This window comes from Dermacentor variabilis, chromosome 9, assembly GCF_050947875.1.
Source record: "Dermacentor variabilis isolate Ectoservices chromosome 9, ASM5094787v1, whole genome shotgun sequence".
Taxonomy (NCBI): Eukaryota; Metazoa; Arthropoda; class Arachnida; order Ixodida; family Ixodidae; genus Dermacentor; species Dermacentor variabilis.
The window spans coordinates 116,220,912-116,240,210 of NC_134576.1; the positions used below are offsets into that span (position 1 = coordinate 116,220,912).

At 46.0% G+C, this 19,299-nt stretch overlaps 1 protein-coding gene across 1 annotated transcript in view; it reads left to right on the plus strand.

The window, feature by feature from the left end:
• The window catches only part of LOC142558154 (uncharacterized), a 261,951-nt gene that overhangs the window by 237,199 nt on the left and 5,453 nt on the right, over nucleotides 1-19,299 (plus strand). The window contains exons 3-6 of the mRNA XM_075670315.1: nucleotides 13,708-13,818; nucleotides 14,649-14,855; nucleotides 15,493-15,948; nucleotides 17,477-17,773. Of these exons, the coding sequence (XP_075526430.1) occupies nucleotides 13,708-13,818; nucleotides 14,649-14,855; nucleotides 15,493-15,948; nucleotides 17,477-17,773 (1,071 nt within the window). The remainder of the gene's footprint in view (nucleotides 1-13,707; nucleotides 13,819-14,648; nucleotides 14,856-15,492; nucleotides 15,949-17,476; nucleotides 17,774-19,299) is intronic.

Sequence of the window (19,299 nt, forward strand, 5' to 3'; positions counted from 1 at the left end):
ATGTTACCGAATTGCATGGCTGGTTTTCGTCGAGATCACTCTTCAGTAGACAGTGTTGTTGATCTCGCTACGTACGTCCAGCTTCAAAAGTCACGCAAAAGATTATGTGCAGCTTTGTTCTTGGATGTCAAGGGGGCATACGATAACGTATCTCACGAGGCTATCCTCGATGCTCTTGAGATGGTTGGTCTAGGTGGTCGAGTTTTCCAATGGATCTCTCATTACCTTTTTATGAGATCTTTCTTTGTCTGTACCGGTGATGGTAAAACCGCACTACACTACACGTACCGAGGTGTTCCTCAAGGCGGTGTACTAAGCCCTACCCTATTCAACCTCACACTCATTGGTCTCGTTGATCATCTGCCAGCAGCGATCAAGATATCAATGTACGCCGACGACATATGTATATGGACCTCAGGTGTGACACGTCCTCAGATACGTGCAAGACTTCAAAAAGCTGCTACTCTAATAGCTATATACCTCCGCAACCAAGGTCTTGAAATCTCGTCAGACAAATGTGCACTGATGGCGTTCACTCGCAAACCAATGACACCCTACGCCATATCAATAAATGGCCAGTTAATTTCTTATGAGAAGACTCACAAATTTCTTGGCATAATCATTGATAGAGATCTCTCATGGAGCCCCCACGTGACCTACTTGAAGAAGCGTCTGACAGCAATCTCCCAACTTTTCAAGTTTCTGGGAGGAAAGACTTGGGGAATGTCAGTGCATGCAATGTTGGAATTGTACAGGGCTCTTTTTCTGGGCTTCTTGAGATACAGTTTGCCCGTACTGACCAACACCTGCCAGACAAATCTCCGTGCTCTACAGGCTATTCAAGCTCGGGCTCTCAGGGTTTGTCTTGGTTTGCCAAAATGCACATCGATAGCAGCGACTATTGCGATTGCTCGGGACCAACCTATACAAACACACATTGCGGTAGAAGTGTTGAGAGTGCACATTAGGCACGTTGCCCGTGCCTGTTCCCACCATCTGGCAACACTACCGCCAGAAAGGCCGCAGGCAGCATTTTGTACTACGATTTCGGAGTATTCCACCTGCCTCCCGTCAGGCTTCACCCCCGAAACTAAGCCATCGATTCCCCCATGGTGTTTGGCTCGACCCGCAGTGCGCCTCACCGTACCAGGAATCAGGAAAAAATCTGAGCTGTCATCACCTGCTCTTAAACAACTAACTCTGCTCCTTTTGCACGAGAAGTACGCCGAACACGTACATATTTATACTGATGGATCGACAACTCTCCAGTTTTCCTCTGGAGCCGTGGTCTTCCCAGCGAAAGCCACCACCATCAGTTTCAAGACATGTCACCCAACGACACCGATGGCCGCGGAACTTGCAGCCCTTCGCGCTGCACTTCGTCTCGTCAGCCAAGAGCAACCTCGAAGGTGGTCAATATTCAGTGACTCGAAGGCTGCACTGCAATCTTTGCTATCGGCCCTGCGGCGCGGACCACACGAACAACTGGTATTTGAGATTAGAGAACTCATTCATACCTTAACTGAGAAAGGACACCACGTGACATTTCAGTGGCTTCCAAGTCACTGCGGAGTCATAGAGAATGAACACGCTGACAACGCTGCTCGGTCGGCTCTTCAAGGGGACGAAGAGGAGGCGATACCGTTATCAAGGACAGATGCCGCTCGAAAACTTCGAATGATCAGCCGTGACATCACGTTCTCCTTGTGGAACGCTGGAAGTTTTCACGACTACCGACTCCACAATCTTGACTACTCTCTACGCCTTTGTGTTCCAGCTGGACTCTGCCGTCGCGAAGCTACCCTGCTTTGTCGTCTGTGGCTAGGGGTGGCTTTCACCAAGTCTTTCGCTTACCGAATTGGATGGGCCGACGACGCCACGTGTGAGGACTGTGGTAACGAGGAGACTTTTCAACACCTTCTTTGTGACTGTCCTCGATATAATTTACAGAGAAAATCACTCGCAACCGCGATAGCGCGCTTTGACCAAAGACCTCTCACAGAGGAACTTATTTTACAATACCGCCATCACAAGCCATCGCAGCAGAGGGCGACGAGGGCACTGTTGCGGTTTTTGAGGGCGACAGGATTGGACAGGCGGCTGTAGCCTGAACAAATGTTGATAGTGTGGCAAGTGTCACTGTGCTGTGCGATGACAGTATTCGGTGCCAGTGACCGATGGTGACTGTGTGTCTAGGCTCCTTCCTTTCCTTATCTCTACTTTGTTACCACTTTACCTCCCCCTCCCCTCTCTCCCCAGTGTAGGGTAGCCAACCGGATCTTTTTCTCTGGTTAACCTCCCTGCCTTTCCCCTTTCCTCTCTCTCTCTCTCTCTCTCTCTCTCTATTATTCGTGAAAATCTTGCAGACATCACGTAGAGGGCAAGGGGGAGGGGGTATTACCGATATTTTTTAATTTGGTCTGAGCACGCATTTATTTTCAGGATACATGCGCGCGTTATTAACGATGATTTACCTTTGACACTGCACGCGAGCCGCAACAAATTTGGAAGATCAAAGAATGCGGATTGTTTTAAGAAAACAGTGACATTTACGGCCATTTTCCTGTGGCCAACTTAGCCTGCTACAAGAATTTGACCGAATGAACTTGCTAGAAGCAAGTACATCTTTGGTGACCGTTCACCATCAGATTTCCAAGAATATCTTGGGGCACCCACGAGCAAAACTTTACCACGACCATAAATTTTCGCAATATTTGAGGCAAGTTTCGTACAATCGTAGAACGAGGCAGAATTCCTAAACATTACAAAAAAATTCGGAAGAATTGGCCGGTATAATAACTAGACATCCTGTCTAGACATGTCTAGACATGCTAGACATCCGTGCTCAAAATGCGCTAAAGAAAGGATCCCTCGGCGTTCCAGTTGAAATCGTCACGAACTGTTAGAGGCACAGTTCTGGCAAACTTATTAGCCACTCCCAATTATTTTGTAGTACACTTTAAGATCGCATATATCAAAAGTGGTGCTTTTGTCTTTGGATTTCTGGTGCGCAAACAGAGCTTGTAATTAAAACGTTAACTTATAGCAGATTTCAGTTAATTAGCGAAATGATTGCTCAATGTTTCTTAAAACCCGCCTAGCCACGCAGCCTATTAGCAAAAAAGGGAAGAGGCCTAGATGATGAGAGTTCCGCTAAAGAAAAAAATAAAAAAGTAAAAAATATTATCAGGTATATTAGACGCCAAAGAACATAGAAAAGTCAAACGAACTAGACAATAAACCTATATAAACAGAATGAATACTCTGAACACAAAGTGTAACAACAGAGAAAGAAACAGCATAAATTTGTTTCAACGAAAGCTCTGGCAAACTCGATTCGCCTTGTCGGATCGTTGTTTCCGGTTTGAGGCTTGGCTTGCCTCATTAACTGCTGAGTACTACAATACGTATGTCTCCTCCTTTTCTTTGTGAGTGTGCATGCTATTTGTCCTGTGAATTTACTGAGAAGTCTGTTTGCCTCTTTTCGACATTTACGTTAGGGATGTTTGAAAAACGAGTAAAAAACACCATGAGAAAAATTTACTCATATCAATTGCTTCAAAACAAACTTGCAATTAAACATGCGATGCCATTCTCAGCAGCGACCGAAAGAAAGATACGTTCGCTTATCATAATTTATTTATTCGATTGCGATATCAATTACATGGACACCCCAAGCGAATTTTTGCCGTCGCCGTCGCCGTGAGGTTCCGCATATATCTGGTATACGTGTGCTATATGCCACACCCTGCTTTATTACACGCCACATATGCGGGTTGTATCGCCCATTCTATCACTAAAGTTGCTCATACCTTGTCTTATGTTCTTGACAAAGTTATTCCACAGAATTTTGAGGATGGCCATCCAAAAACAAATGTCATGAAACAAAACACCGACAGAGCATGCCGTTCATCTTAAATCTTTTCAGACTTTGATATCAAAAAGTGTGCAAAAATAACTTAGCTCTAACCTTAAAACGATGTAATTTCATTTGCGCGGCTTTGCGCTACATCATGGATCGGCCCCGGAAAGAGATTTGAAACATAGCCGATACAGAAAGGTGGTGGCAAAATCGCTAAGAAAGACGTTGGCTTTTAAGAATAAACATAGATGAAGCTGTCCTCTGACATGATTCAAACAGAGGACCCCTAGCTCAACAGCTCGTTTTTACTTAGTCAGCTTCCGTTTACTTCAATTCATACTGCCACTACAGCTAGGACTCTTACACTTCGTCTGACATTCTAATATGTTGCTATAGCATTAATTGCTTCGGCCGTATGGCGAAACTGTGATTTTTTTTAAATTTAATGGTTACTTGAGGGGGTAATACGTGAGGCGGGTGGAGGTGTCATAAAAAATTCGAGATACAGTGAGCGCACATTCTGCTACTATGGGTGTGCTCAGTTCTGCAGAGAGAGAGAGAGATGAAGAGGAAATGCAGGGAAGGTTAACCAGATATCAGTATCCGGTTTGCTACCCTACACTGGAGATGGGAGGTAGAGGTTAGAAAGAGGAGAGAGAGGAAAGCGTTAAAAAAATCAAAAAGAAACCCGCACACACGGAGACACACACACACAAAAGGAGTTCCAGCTAAAGACGTTCACAAAGGCCGGTAGATCGCAAAGAGCGCAATAGTGCTTGCACGGCCTTCTTCTGTGATGTTAGGTCCTTTCGATGGTGCAAAATTCTTTTTTTCCGATAGCGCTTGGTGGTCCAGCTGGTTAAGTTCGAGGCGAAGGCATTCCCTCTGTGGACTGTACTGCGGGCAGGTGCACAAAATATGGCCAATCGATTCCTCATGGCCGCAGTGGTCGCAGGTTGCGGTGTCGGCCATCCCCATGCGGCATGCATAGGCATGCAGTCAACAACATAGCTGCCGTCTAAACATCAAATCCTCCAGATTCACCGAAGTCGTCAAGGCTGCGCTAAATTTGTCTGCGAGACAGTGCTTCCGCTCGGATTCTGTCTGAAGACGTGATCAGGCAATGCAGGCGTTCGCAAAAAGGACTCCCATTTCATGTTCACATCCACTTGTCCCGTTGGCTGAGAGCCTATGTCATCGTCGTCATCGTCATCGTTTATTTTCTTACTTCCTTGCGGGGTGTTATCATTACGGGGCAATCATCAGAAATTTACCGTCACTTTAGCACACGCTAAGCGGGATGAAGGCGAAAGCCTGTATGCTCACAAGAGATTCATTAAATTACTTGACATTTTCGTTCCAATGTGTTGTTTCTTCCTATTACTTAACTTCTCTTATTCTTTGTTTGCACCACGAAGGGACACAGTCGAAAACTAGAAGACAGGACGAGCGCTCGTGCTGTCTTCTTCTAGTCTTCGTCTGTGTCCATTCGGGCTGCAGATCGAGAATATGCTACCGCACCAACTCGCCCAGCTGTCCATTCTTTCTCATTACTTGCTTTAATGCGGAAGCATTATATGGCTCACGAGGCGGAAAATCCGGCAAAATTTAAAGGTCGAACGTTCGAGTGCCCTAACTAGCCGTATGTTAACTTCGTCTTAATTAGCACCAGAGGTCATGGGTTCGAGTGCCTTGGTTACCTAAACATTAATTTTGACTTTATAAATTTAATAATATAATAATAATAATAATAATAATAATAATAATAATAATAATAATAATAATAATAATAATAATAATAATAATAATAATAATAATAATAATAATAATAATAATAAACGAATAAAAAGTAGTGAATAAAATAACAAATGTTTATTTAATTGTGCATTTGTTAGCTCCGCTCTAACACAAGAAGGTCGTCGGGTTCGACCCCCAATTTTGGTGCCATAACGCCGGGCGGTCAATTTTTCCGACCCGTGAGCCATCAAAGGCTTCCGCCTTAATAATACATAGAAGACGCAATAACAGTCACGTTCAGGTGCTATGGGCTATCTCAGACGCTAGAGACTGAAAACTGCGTTTGGCCTTCTCATCTACGATGATACCTACAATACATTCTTATTTTTGTTTTTAATCGTTCTACCTCGTTACTGATATACATGATGCCAAATTTTTCTCGCTTAGGTATCGCTGGTCCGAGGGTAGTAGCCCCTCGCTGGTCTATTAGACACCGACGCGCAGTATTCCGTATGATTACCAGAGAGACAGAGAGAGAGGAACATAGGAAGGCAGGGATGTTAACCAGTCAAGAGTCTGTTTGGCTACCCTACGCTGAAGGAGGAGAAGAGAGAGGGAAGGGACAGAGAAGGTGTAGAGACGTGCTCCGACAGTACTTGAGCAAATCCGCTCGTGCCAGGATGGTACGAACTCGCAGTAGAGGTGCGTCTGACACTTAGAAAGGAGCAGCCCGATGGTGGCGGCCTCCTGTGCAACGTACCCGCGTAAACCGAGCGCGCGTTTTTTAAGCCTTTCGTGCAAACTGCGATTTCTGGAACTCGATCCCTTCGCGATGCGACGATCTTTCGCGAGCGCGGCATCTGAAGATTTAGCGCGTAATTAGATCTCCGCGGAAGAGCGCGGGCGGGCTGACCCGGTTCTCGAGTTCAGTGCGGGGAGGCGTGAATCTCCCTCCACGTAGTTTGTCGCACTTGCGGCTTCGGTAAGCGCTCCGCCTTTCGGCGTCATCCCTAACTCACCTTGACGGCAGGCGCTGCGGCATCGTGTACTCGGCGGCCACTTCTGAAAGAATCTTGCGCTTCGTCGCCCCTTCCTTGTCTCCTTGGCTTTTCCCACGTCTCTTGATCCAGGCTTTCATGCTGAACGCCCTTAAAGCGCGTTATTCCTATCTTTCTCAAGAAGAAGAACACAAATGACAGAACCGGCGCCACTCGAGACTGGCAAGCTGAGACGGCGATCAGGTTGACGCACAAAATGGCAGGATCGGTACGAAAGCTTAGCTGAAAGAAATGGCCCAATGTAGAAGAAATATGCTCAGGTAAAACTCTCGCTTGTGCTAGTTGGTTCACGCTTGAAGTAGTAAAGGCAAGGCGCAGAAGACGAGGACTCAAGAACTTCAAGCATGAACCTACTTCAAGCGTGAACCAACTAGCCCAAGCAAGAGTTTTACTTGCGCATATTCCTACCTTTCGCTCGCCTTATACGCGGGGTGTCCTGGTAAGCTATCTGCCCTCTAGACCCAAGCACACCACGTAGACACAACGGCTTTCAAGTCGCTTCTTAGTACTAGCCGGCATGTTACGGATACGACAAAAAAAAAAGAAAGAAAGTTGTATCGCCATGGCAATCGTACCGATAGTTCAGCCGCACTCGCTGAGTTGACGTCGTGTCCCTGGTTTCGTACGGCGAAGAAAGAGAGAGAGAGAGATTCAACTTGAACGAAAGAAAACGACGAAAATATTAGCGCGTAAAACTGCGACGCGATCTCACGCGGGCTGTAGACACGCTGAACATAAGCTTAACAAGGAGCGATGCTAAAGGCATCCCCCTTCCTTTTGATCGGGCGGAAAGAGAAGTTAATAAGGCGTTTGGAAAGCGCGCCATCGATAGCTGTAACCGAAAATTAAAAAAAAAAAACGTTTTTTTGGACGCAGGGTACACTGAAAAGAAAATTAAAAAAAAAACTCTCAAGTGCACGTGTGGGCGAGGAATGTGAGCTGCATGCATTAATCCTGTGTATCCTTATATATTTGCGTCCGCTCTGCGTTTTTGAAATTTCTCGTATTTCAAGTTCTCCACATAAGCAACACGCCTTAACGTAATTCAGAGCGTTTCTGGCGTTCGCGCGTGACGATGTTTCCGTTTTTTTTTCTTGTCGTTAACCTGTCCCTTGTCACGGCGTTTCGCGGCGCGTCTAGTCAAGAGCATAGCATTTACACCGTTCATTCAGATGGCGTTTCGCGCTACACGCGGCCTACGCTGTAAAATAATCTACACCCTAAAAAGTGAAAAAAAAGGTGCAAATGTGTCTATAACTCACACCCTTAGGGTGTTATCTATATAACGGACCCCTAAGGGTGTGAGTTATAGACACATATACACCCTTTTTTTCACTTTTTGGGGTGTAAATTATCTTACAGTGTACGCAAGAGGCCGCGTTTCTGCCAGAAAGCTCGCCTTCGTGCATAGCATTTGCCGCCAGCGTCTCTCGGTAAACGTTACGGTCGCACACGCTCCAGTTGCCGGGATGCGTGAGAAGCAGACAGGGATCTTTGTATGCTGTCGGGGCGCTCCACTCTTAAAGGCGAGGCTTAAGCGTTCTCCAGATTTTTTATTAAGAGCAATGCAAACCTATCCGCAATGCGAAAGTTTCATTATTAGGCGTAATTTTCTGGCCCGGATAAACTGGCTTGCGACGCAACAGCACCGTCGGTGAACTCAAAATTAACTTTTACTAAGCGAAAACCTTGAGGCTCACTTTTTTGAGTGCGCTTGTGCTAGTTATAAATTTAAAGGACTGTGTCGCCTTCGACCATCTATTAGGTTTCCGGTCTTTTCCGGGCTTTGGTGAACATTAACGTAAGGTGCTTGACCACGTTAACCTGAAAAAACTTGCACAATTAAGGAGTTTCGAAAGTAAGGGTACTGGTTGTTCGATTCGTTTCAAGCGCTCCTCGAAACAACGTTCACACTACTTTGCAGCACAGGACTTGATTGATTGGCCGCGTGGTGGTTATTGGCGCTGTATAGTGGTACAAGTGCAACCCAGTATTTCGTACTTCTCCGCATCAGTAGTCTTTTGCTCTCTACACTACAGTACCTGCACCACTGGAGAAAACGTCGCGTTAGCTTATACGAGTCGTCGGTGCATTCACGTGGCGTACCAGGAGGGCATGTGAACGTGCGTTTCCGTTTGAGCAGACGGCGTAAAGCACTGCGGGGGTAAGTAGCTGTGTGCAGACATTTCGAAATGCGAGTCGAATCGACCCTGCTGTTCGAGTTGTGTTCGATTCCAGAACTCGCCTATGTTGGAGTAGTCGAATAATCGTTTCTTTCGTGCGCGTGTTAGGGAGGGAAACGCCTATTGAAATAACTAACGGAGCAGAACGATTGAAACCGCCGCGATTGCTTAATGGCTTTGGCTTTGCGCTGCTAAAGAAAAATAAAACCCGAAGGCGCGGGATCAAATCCCGGCCACTGCGGCTACACTTAGATTCGGTCGCAACGCATAAGTGCTCTAGTACCGTGCCTTGGATGCGCATTGAAGAACCTCGAGATGGTCAAACTTAACGTGGATTCCAACGCTACCGCGTTCCTCGTAATCATATCTTGCTTTTGGCGAGTAAAACGACAAAACTAAACAAACAAGTATTGAACATGAATGACAGTTTACAGAATACTTGCGGTTGTGGTACATGGCCACCAGTTGTTGAATGATCATACTGCGCTGCCTACTTCTGGTTAATAATTTCTTGTCATTCAATAATAACTACCTGATTTTAATCCTCCTATGCGGGAATGCGTTTCGATTTATTATCTGGTCAGTCTCACCACGTTTGCATTCAGTTAAAACGACGTGTGGCGCTGTGTGATATCACATTTTGCTTCTTCAGGGAACACAATGCTGTTCATGCGTTTGTTAACGTGGAGTTCCCTTTTTTTTTTTCATTGCTGTCAATGCCGTGGTGCCAATATTAATTGAAGGAGCGGAAGGCTAAACGTACAGAAAGACAAGAAACAAGAAACAACAGTGAGGACAGCCCTGTCTCACCGGACTGTGGCCCAAACGTTTGCCTTACTAAATTTAAGGCAGTTCTTAATCATCAAGAAACGCCTCAGCTACTCGGGCGTCTAACTGGAAACGGTATCACGTGCACATCTCAATCTATAGAAGCCTGATCTCTTTTTTCTTTTTTCTTACCAAACAGACTCCTGCACAAACCGCCTATTTGATGCTGCTTCAGAAATGATAGAACCTTCATTACTGAATGCCACATTCGTAGGTCGTTTCTCACAAATATTACGATTCGATTATATTCGAAGATTTCTCTTCTCTAGCACCCATAGGATAAGACGAAATTAAGAGTGCCACAGGTCTGTTTATGTAGCGTTCATACGAAACCATTCAATAACGTGTCACCTAATGTAAATTCCATTGAACAAGTGATGAGCAAAGCGTGAACAAGGTGAATGCAGGAGCCAACGTTTTGACTACTACGGAAAGCATACGTCGCCTTCAAGAAGACAAGTCCACTTGTCGAAACGTTGGCTCCTGCATTCACCTTGTTCACGTTTTGCTCATCGTCTTGAATTTCCATCTCCCGCATTCCCCGTCTTTTCAATGAACAAGTGAGTGAGATCTGTCGTAATCTTTTTCTTTCCATTCGTTTTACTTTGATAGGCCTGTTTGTTCTGGTGATCCAACGGCACTTTATTTGTGTGATGTTATGCCCATAAGAACGTAGAAATGACTGCGCTTGAAGAGGAAGCTTTAGCTCGGATGATCCTATTTAAATATATGTAAAATGAAATTCCTTCTTCTCGGCATGCACAGCACCAAATTTGACGAGGTTTGTTGCATTTAAAACAACAACTTAGAATCTAATTTCTTCTTTTTTTTCAATTGTCGGTTTATATCGTGAATTTTTTATTAAGAATTGGCAAACAGCGCAAATATTCTGAAAACTAAACTGTCAAGTTTACAACTCCATATCTCAGCAACGACAAACGATATGACAATTCTGTGAATTGTGTCTAATAGTACATTTAAAGCTGACAAAATTGATATGTCACACATGATTCTCAAAAAATTTAGTAATATGGAAATAAAACTTCTGCAGAACCCTTGTACACAACGTGAAGAGTTCACGTAATATGTAAATTGACTTATCAAATTTGTCCGCCGTGAATGATCTAACAGATGCCGTTTATAGAACCGCGATATATGTTCTTGATGCAGAGCTATCAATGTGTAAGTTTCGTGCTCCTGTATTTTTCGAACTTTCGAATTTTTTTAATATCCTTTAAAGAAAATTCATGCCCTAAATCGAAATTCTGCTTCCGATAGTCACTAGATTTTAACTTTCTCTATCAAATACAGCACATTTCATTCAAATCGGTCCAGGGGTTATCTCAGAAGAACGTTTTTGCGTTTCACATGTATCTGAATAGGTCGCGACGTAGTTGGGCCCGTTCTAAAAGCTTCCTCTTAAGGCTTTTAGAGGTGCCGGAAATCCTGGCGCACCCTCGTACGCCATGTTCGCGTTAGTCGTGACCGCGTATAGTCAGAACACCGGATATCATATCGACCGCCCCCCGTCGTCCTTTCGTATTCTCTTCCCCTGTCCTCGTCCTAATTAGCGGTCAATGTGATATGCAGTAAATCCAACTAGGCCAAACTGAAGTTCTTCAGGAGTCAGAACACCAGCCGAGAAGTTCGAGAACAACGCAGTGAGTAAACTGCCGATCTTTTTTTTTTTCTCTCTTCCGAACGAGCACATAAACTACCAAACGCGGTGCCAACCTGTGTTGACGTTGTCCCGGAGCACAAAAATACGTCTTAACTGTCAACTCTTGGACAGATGAATCGATTACCGGGTTTATTCTGTTTTGCATCGTCGTACATCCAAGGGCACGGGTAGGCTCATCCTGGTTCGGACTTTTTGCGGGCAATTTGTATGCACTGAGGACCGTTCATTGTTATGCGAGGCGCGGCTTCCGGACCTTGCACTTAGTCGCGCCGTTACGGCGCTTCACCGAGAGTGACCTTTGTTTGATCCGGGACACTATAGGCAAACGAGGCTTCCTGGCCGCGGTTTTTCATCGAAGGCGTGTCTGAGCCGTCGGCCTATTGTTGGCGATGCGTTCGCTCTGTTGTCGTACATTGAAAGGCACCTGTTCTCCGAGTGGGTGGCGAACGGGATTGCTATGCACGCATTTTTATGAAGCCTTTCGTGTTGCCTCCTGAGCTTATGCTCTCGAATGAGAGCCGCGGAGAGTGCTTCTTTCTTCGGTTTCGACTACGTCACCGAAACTCTGACAACTGTCTATAGAAATAGGAGACCTTACGTTAGGATGTGTGTACACAAAAGATTAAGTTAGGAGGCCTTCTGGCCTTGAATGGGAGACCTTAAGTTAGGCTGTGCGTACGCAAAACATTAGGTTATGAGACCTTAAAGCCTTAAATAGGAGACCTTAAGTTAGGCTGTGCGTGCACAAAGCTTAAGTTAGGCATCGTCTACCCAAAACGTTAAGTTGGGAGACCTTATGATACCAAATAGGACACCATAAGTTAGATTTTTTCTCTGCGACAAAAACACAAATCTGATAGTTGTGTAACATGTGCTTCTTAAAAAAAACAAAAAAAAAATACCTGAATGACGTCATTCGCGGCTCTATTTCACCAGTCAAAGCGTTCAAATGTTTGCGGTTACCTAGCAACCACAGCAGTTGTAAGTGGCAATGATAATGGTTTTATTATGCTTCGCACAAAATGTAAAGCAATGTTGTTTTTTTCTCATGCAACATATTTGGATGATGTAGCCCTAGCGTAAATGTTGTGCGACCTAGAGTTTAAAAAACAGTCTTTACGCTTACTTTCCTCACCGGTACTCGGAGTTTTAGAAGCACTTACGTACCGTTTAACAGCCATTTCGCGTTCGTTGTCAGGCAGTAGCCACAGCTGAATCAAGATGCGCCTAACCAGTAACGAGCTGCATTGCCCGGTAAAGTTTTGTGCACGCCTGCTCGACCGCGTTGTAATGTGGCCGAAATATTCCACCTCGTTTCGACGTCCATACCGCGAAGTGCCTCTCGAAGGCAGTTGACTCAACCAACCGTCGTCAAACTTGTAGACGGGTCAGTTTGCCGGCCACGCATTTGCATAAGCGCCGACACGTGTCAGTTCTATAAGTGGCACAGGAATACGTGTGCGCGAAGGAGACTTCTTGCTTCAGAGCTCATGGGGGGGGGGGGCGTATTTTCGAGTGGAGGGCGCTCCTCATCAGCTGTTTTAATATCATTATTTGTTTTTTATGGTGGAACATTTACATAATACCTGGCAGTGCTGTGCTTCTATAGATGTTTACCTCGCTGCGTTTGAATTATAAGGACCGGAAGTATGAAGCAAATTTTACGCAGATATGTCTTTGCAGCGACGTAGTGGATAGTGAGCAAGTCTTCAGTAGTTATTATGTTAATAAATCTGAATTGCATAAAATGTTGGTAATAAAAGTAAGAGTTGGCTATATTTTTCGCCCGTCAATGAACAGCATAGTTATTATTGCGATAACAACTATATGGACACTCCTACCAAATTATTACCGTCGCCGTCGCCGTGAGGCTTAGGCAGTACTGGTAATCGCCTAATTTTAAACACCCCTCAAATAATACGATACGAGACGACATGAGCACTTGCATGTTAGAGGAAACGACACAGATTTACATGACCACCAAGGACTTCAGCTCAATGCGGGTTCTCAGCGTTCTGGGTTCCGCGTCAACACCAATGAGCGGGAATGACTGCGATTTTTTTTTTAAATTTTGGTATCAAGAACGTCTGTTTTCTCACGAGCTATTTGTGACACAGACGTTTTTGTAACAGATGTGACAGAACGTCATGTACGTACGATGCAGACTAACAAATGTGAAACTTTGCCCTGAGGGTGTTGCATCTGCACACTGTCTGAACATATATAGACTTTTTAGAGAAGCGTACCGCCCCAAATTTTGTAGCTCTTGGACATTAAGGCAGGTGCTCTTCCATTTGACCAGACGCATTCTCGTATCCAGGTAATACAACTTACGATGAATTTATTTTTCTCACACAGTTCCTCAGCCGCCGCCGGTTATTAAGGACTCCCAAGGTAACCAGGTGCTTGCGACAGCAGGACCTTACGCTGAGGGCGACACCGTGCGGTTGACTTGTGCAGTGCCGGCCGGTATGAATGCACAGTTTCGCATTTACCTTACCATCTGCGACTTTATTTAAATAGTGTAAGCGTTTGCTCTTTTTTCGTGCGTACAAGACTATGTGGTTCTGCGATCGCTTGCTCACCGCATTACAGGTCTACATTTGATTTTTTTTTACCTGCGTTTCGCCAACTCTCGCTTGTGTTTTTCGCCAACCTCACTTGCGACTTCGCCAGACAGCCGGAATCTCCCATAGGGAAACATCTTTATTACATGTCGCATGTGGTAGAGTGTTGCACTTGCGAATGCCTGTGCAGTCATAATAGGAATGAAAAAAAAAAACATTGCGGCATGCAAGTTTTTTGGATGTGACGAGACACCAAAAAAGAGAGAGATAGAGAGAGAGAGAGAAGGCAGAACAACCAATCAGACACACACACACCCTTTACTAACACTAACACACCGGCTAGTCTACGATTGGGGAAGGATGAAGAGGGGCAGAAAGTAGGAGGGGTAACATAGCAATCGCACAAGCTGCGCCTTCACATTAGCACGCCACAGGCGTTTGCAGAGTCCGGTGATCTTCGACAAGTGCAGTGTTGCTCCTGTCACCTTTCTGCACCAAGTTATTCTGTAGACAGGTTGCCGAGAAAGAAAAAAGAAAACTGGGACTTTGTAAACTCAGGGTAGCACCAAGGACGAACGGGTGCTCGGCGTGTCAAAGATGGCACTAAAACACTCGCTTGCTTCGCAGCACGACTCCACCTAACACCGCTATTCCGGCACGACGGTTCCACAGCAGTCGTGCTAGCCTTGTGCGAAAACATTGGACGCTATTTCGCCATTTTTGTACTTGCAGCCGACCACAAACTCACGCTGGCATGGAGGCGAAACGGCCAACCGCTGCGTTCAACGCCTGCTGCTGTTGCAACGCATAGCGGCGGATGGGCGAACCCTCTCGACCTCGGCCCTCTGTTCCGCGAAGATTTGTTCGCGAACATCAGCTGCGTGGCGACCAGTGACGTCACTCTGCCTGCAGAAAGCTCGGTGCTTATCGACATGTACCGTAAGTACGTACAACCTTTCAAAGGGAAGCGTTCGAATCGTCTGGCCATTTTCCACTGCGCGGATGACGTTTTATTTTACAAGTTTTTCTGCTTACGACACGTTAGGTCACGTTACAGACAGTTACTAACGCGCGACGTTGCACTCATATACGTGATACGCCAACTAAAACTTCATTGAAGTAATAAGATTCGCATGTTCCTTCCTTTATCCATGCATCCGTTATTTAATTTATTAATTAACGTGACCCGAATAATCCCTCGCTCATAATCAGTTCTCCCAGAAAGCGCAACTCACGTACTTTCAATTGGGTGTAATTGGGATGCATATTGTTGCATTTATTATTCCACGTTTCTTTCTCTACCTATTAATGGTGACTACACCCGGAGTTGCGTCTCTTTATTGCAGTGTTCCACCATATCACTTTGTGTTCATAGTAAACGAAATAAAATAAATACGGTTCTTCGCCGAGAACGACCCCCCGACCTATAACACTATGGATCCATAGACCTGATTACCATTCCTTATTGGACTCCCCGCACAAACTGAATTGGTTTGGTTCGGGTAATCATGCCTTTTGCACGCCTGAAACCCCCCAGTAGTGAAAATATGTGTACTTCTTCCCCAACTACTTCTAGTGCCGCCTGCTGAAGTTTCCATCTGGAGCGGGCCTCATATGAACATTGACGCCTCTGAATCGGCTATAGTCGCTCCCTCGGCAACTGGGGCTACGTCTTCGGCTCAGGCTTCCACATCCTTTCATGAGCCTAGGAAGGGTAGCTCGCCCGTCTTCCAAGGAACCTCTCGGCCTGGATATGTGGATCCGGATTTGGCTGCCGGTTTCTACGCCCCACGCAGCTTCGAGTGCGAGGCAACCGGAAGTCGTCCAGCAGCAAACATCACGTGGTTCCTGGACGGAGTGCCCCTGGACGATCGTCTGAGTCACACTCACACCGATGGCAACGTGACGGCAAGCGTGCTTCTCCTGTCGACTCAGAAACACGCGGGAAAGCTTCTCGAATGTCGGGCGAGCAACGACAATTTGAGGGAACTCCGAGGAGTGCTGAGTCGCTATTTGGACGTGAACGTGTCAAGTAAGTAAAAAATATATATACTGCTTTATTCTTCTGGCGACAGCACTGATATGTAATCGCCGACAAGTTTTTTTTTTTTTTTAAGATTTCAGATCCATGCGTTCAAAACTAAATGGTTTAAGAAGTTTTTCACCTATTCAAATACATGTAAAACGTGCAGATGCTTTTATGGGAGAACCGACGGACCGATCTGAATAAAACTGGTCGCATATGGCAGAGAACATTCTATTGCAGGCACTGTAGACAGCATAGTTTTCATTTACGGCGCGTATCATTCTTATAGCAATTACCGAAAAGTGCTAAGCTTAAAAAGAAATTGAAACACGAAGTTTACAAATACGTAACGCCCTAACAAAAACAGCATGAGCGGTCAATGTCAGCAAAAAACAGTCTGATGCAAAACTGGCTGTGAACTTCCTAGTAGTGCAAACTTAAAGGGGCCCTGAACCACCCCTCGGGCTTGATGAAATAACATAGTCCGCGGGTAGCATACGCTGTTGTGAACATCTCAGCCAAGTTCTGTTGTCGTACGCGGCCCGTGGAGCTCGCAAGCGGAGCGCGAAGTCACCTTTTTCTAAAACGCTCTCCTTTCAAAAACCCCATGCTCCTCCCTCTTTTCTGTGTGCTCTATTTCGTCATAACGCCCACTCCAACACGCGGTTGCCATTGGTCGCTGCGCTCGGCTACACCGCGGCCGCCGCGAGGCGCCGCCACGAGTCCAGTGGCTAAGCGCACTGCGGCTCTCTGAGGACAGCCGCGTTTGGTTTACGTTTAGCACGGCATAGGCACCAAATCGGAAATTTGAACTGCGCGCCACGGTGACGTCTCCGCCGCAGCCTTCGCAGTGCAAGGCATTGGAGAAGGAAGGGGAGCACACCTGAGGCCGTGTTTGATTGCCGATAACTCCGCTTCTGCTGAACGCATTGAAGTACTTTTTGCAGCAAAGTGGTTCTGAAATAGCCTATCTTCACTTCAGATGTATTTCTCCACTTCGATAAAAAGTGGTTCTAGGCCCCTTTAAGGGCAACGGAAAAAAATGAAGGTTATTTAAAATCAACGCTTTCAGTCGAGAATCACCAGCAGCAAACCAACCACAAAGTTAGTCAAACTTAATATGAATAACATATGATGTAAATGTAGCGTATTTTCTGGAAGAACCATATTACGCAGAAACGTCTACTAGACATAGTAAGCAATTGCATTGTATTGTAGTATAGAAGGAAGCGATGAAAGAGCGGGATCGACTGATTAAAATGGAGCTACCGACCATGTCAAAAAAATGCAAAGCGGTACAAAAAGAACAGAAGAAAATGGGCCACGCCGGCGAAGTTTTTCGATGCTCCTAACGGCACCGACGCCTCGGTGTTCGGGTTAATCTGGCGACGAAGCACTCCTCCGTCACGCTAACCGGTGTCGTGACTGTCACGGGACAGGGCTTACGATGGCTGCGTGAAACAGGCATAACTGTGCCGGTGGGGTCTTTTCGTTCCGACAACCCGCTTTAGAATGTTTTCTTTTTTTCGCGCAGACAAGCCAGAAGTGAGCGTCAAGCTAGGCGCCGGTCTCAACGCCAGGCACATCACGGAGGGAGCGGACGTGTACATGGAGTGCTCCGTCCTCGTCGCTTGGAGAGTCGCCGACGTCGCGTGGTGCCGCGACGGGCTGGAGCTGGCGGGCACGGACCTCGACGAGGGCACGGTGGTGACGTCTCGCTACTTGGTGATGCGGCGCGTGACACCGCGACACTCCGGACGCTACTCGTGCCGAGTCACCAGCACCCGCGGCGACACCGTCGAGAGCACGCCGCTTCTCATCCGCGTCAGATGTAAGCCGCGGGTTACCCACGATGCGGTGCCCCAGTGACTATACGGAGCTCTGCAGCTGAGCGGGAGGTCGGAGGTTCGATTGCCGGCTGTGAATGCCGCTTTACGATAGGGGGAGGGGGGGAGGGAAGCGCAAGAAAAAGCTCGTGCGCTTATATTTAGCTTCATGTTGGAAAGAAGCCCAGGTTTCCGGGCTTGTAATCTGGAGCCTTCGGCTGAGACGTATTTCACGGAGCCAGTGTTAATTTGACGCAGTAAATGACACGGATCCCTCTATCAACCAATTGATCGATTGATCGATAAACTAGCAAACTTATGGATGTCTTTGTGGTTAGTGGCGAGGAAACTAGACAAAGCGCAGTAAAGATGTGACTTTCTAGCGGTAGTAAAAGTTCGTCTAGTAGTTGACTCCAGTCCGGCGCGTTGTCAACCATCTGGATGGAGCACGACCAATCACGTTAAGAACAAACTGAGCAGCCTGATTTCATTTGCTAGTGGGAAAACTCTTGAAAGTGAGTTAAACACACGAATAGCAGTTCTGCCTCAAACAATATTTCTTATGACGTCCTTGATTCTGAGCGAGTGTAGTTTGCCGACAGAAACGAAAAGAATAGCACAGTTAAGGAGTCAATCGAATCACATTACTGCGTTGATTCGCCGAGTGATAGTGACAACACTCATTACTATTACACTAGTTTTGTTTGCAGCCGCATTCGCTTCATTGGTTTGTGCTAAACGATCAAATGACTTCTCTCGTCAGCCTATCTGTTAACCCGCAAGCTTATGCAAGTCTAGCGTTTCATTGGATAACGCCGTACAAGTGCGCCTCGAATGTCATGTACGAATGCGCATCGTGTATTACGAACAATTTCGCGCAATACACACAAGGGAGTATCGCCTTTCCCGGATGCTTTCTGCGTCACCAAACAAGTGGTAAAAGCGTAGCTGCTCTTCGCAACATGACTCAACACCGACTGACCCGTATGGCTCAGCATCCTGTTCAAGCTGTCTACTTCCGCCTTGCAAATTTTCACAGAACTGGCTTTCTTACGCACTGCTCATGCGTTTGAAGTTGTCTATTAATTCGGCCTGGCACAGCCATTCTTCGTAGCTTCCTTCTTAGCCCAGATGGTGGGGCACCGGAAAAACCTTGGCCCCGGGTGCAGACCCAAGCCCAGGACGACTTTTCTTTTAAACAGCAAAGCACATACGAAGGCTATACAGGCCTCTTTTGTTTAGCTTTGTGCTGATAATTTCCCTCTTTCATTAAAAGCACTGTAAATAAATCTAGTTAGCGATACAACTTCATATAATTGACGCTGTTGCTCATCTTTGAGATGCACCTAATGTTAAAAAAGGTTGATCAAAGAATGTTTAGTGGGTAGTTTCAACTACCTCGTATACGTAATAATTGTAAAAGAAAAGCGTTCCATTATTTGATCCGATGCGATTAATGCGGGTTTATGGTAATCTAACTGCGCGTCGCCAATGTGAAATATTATGTGAACGATACCGATCTACCCTGACC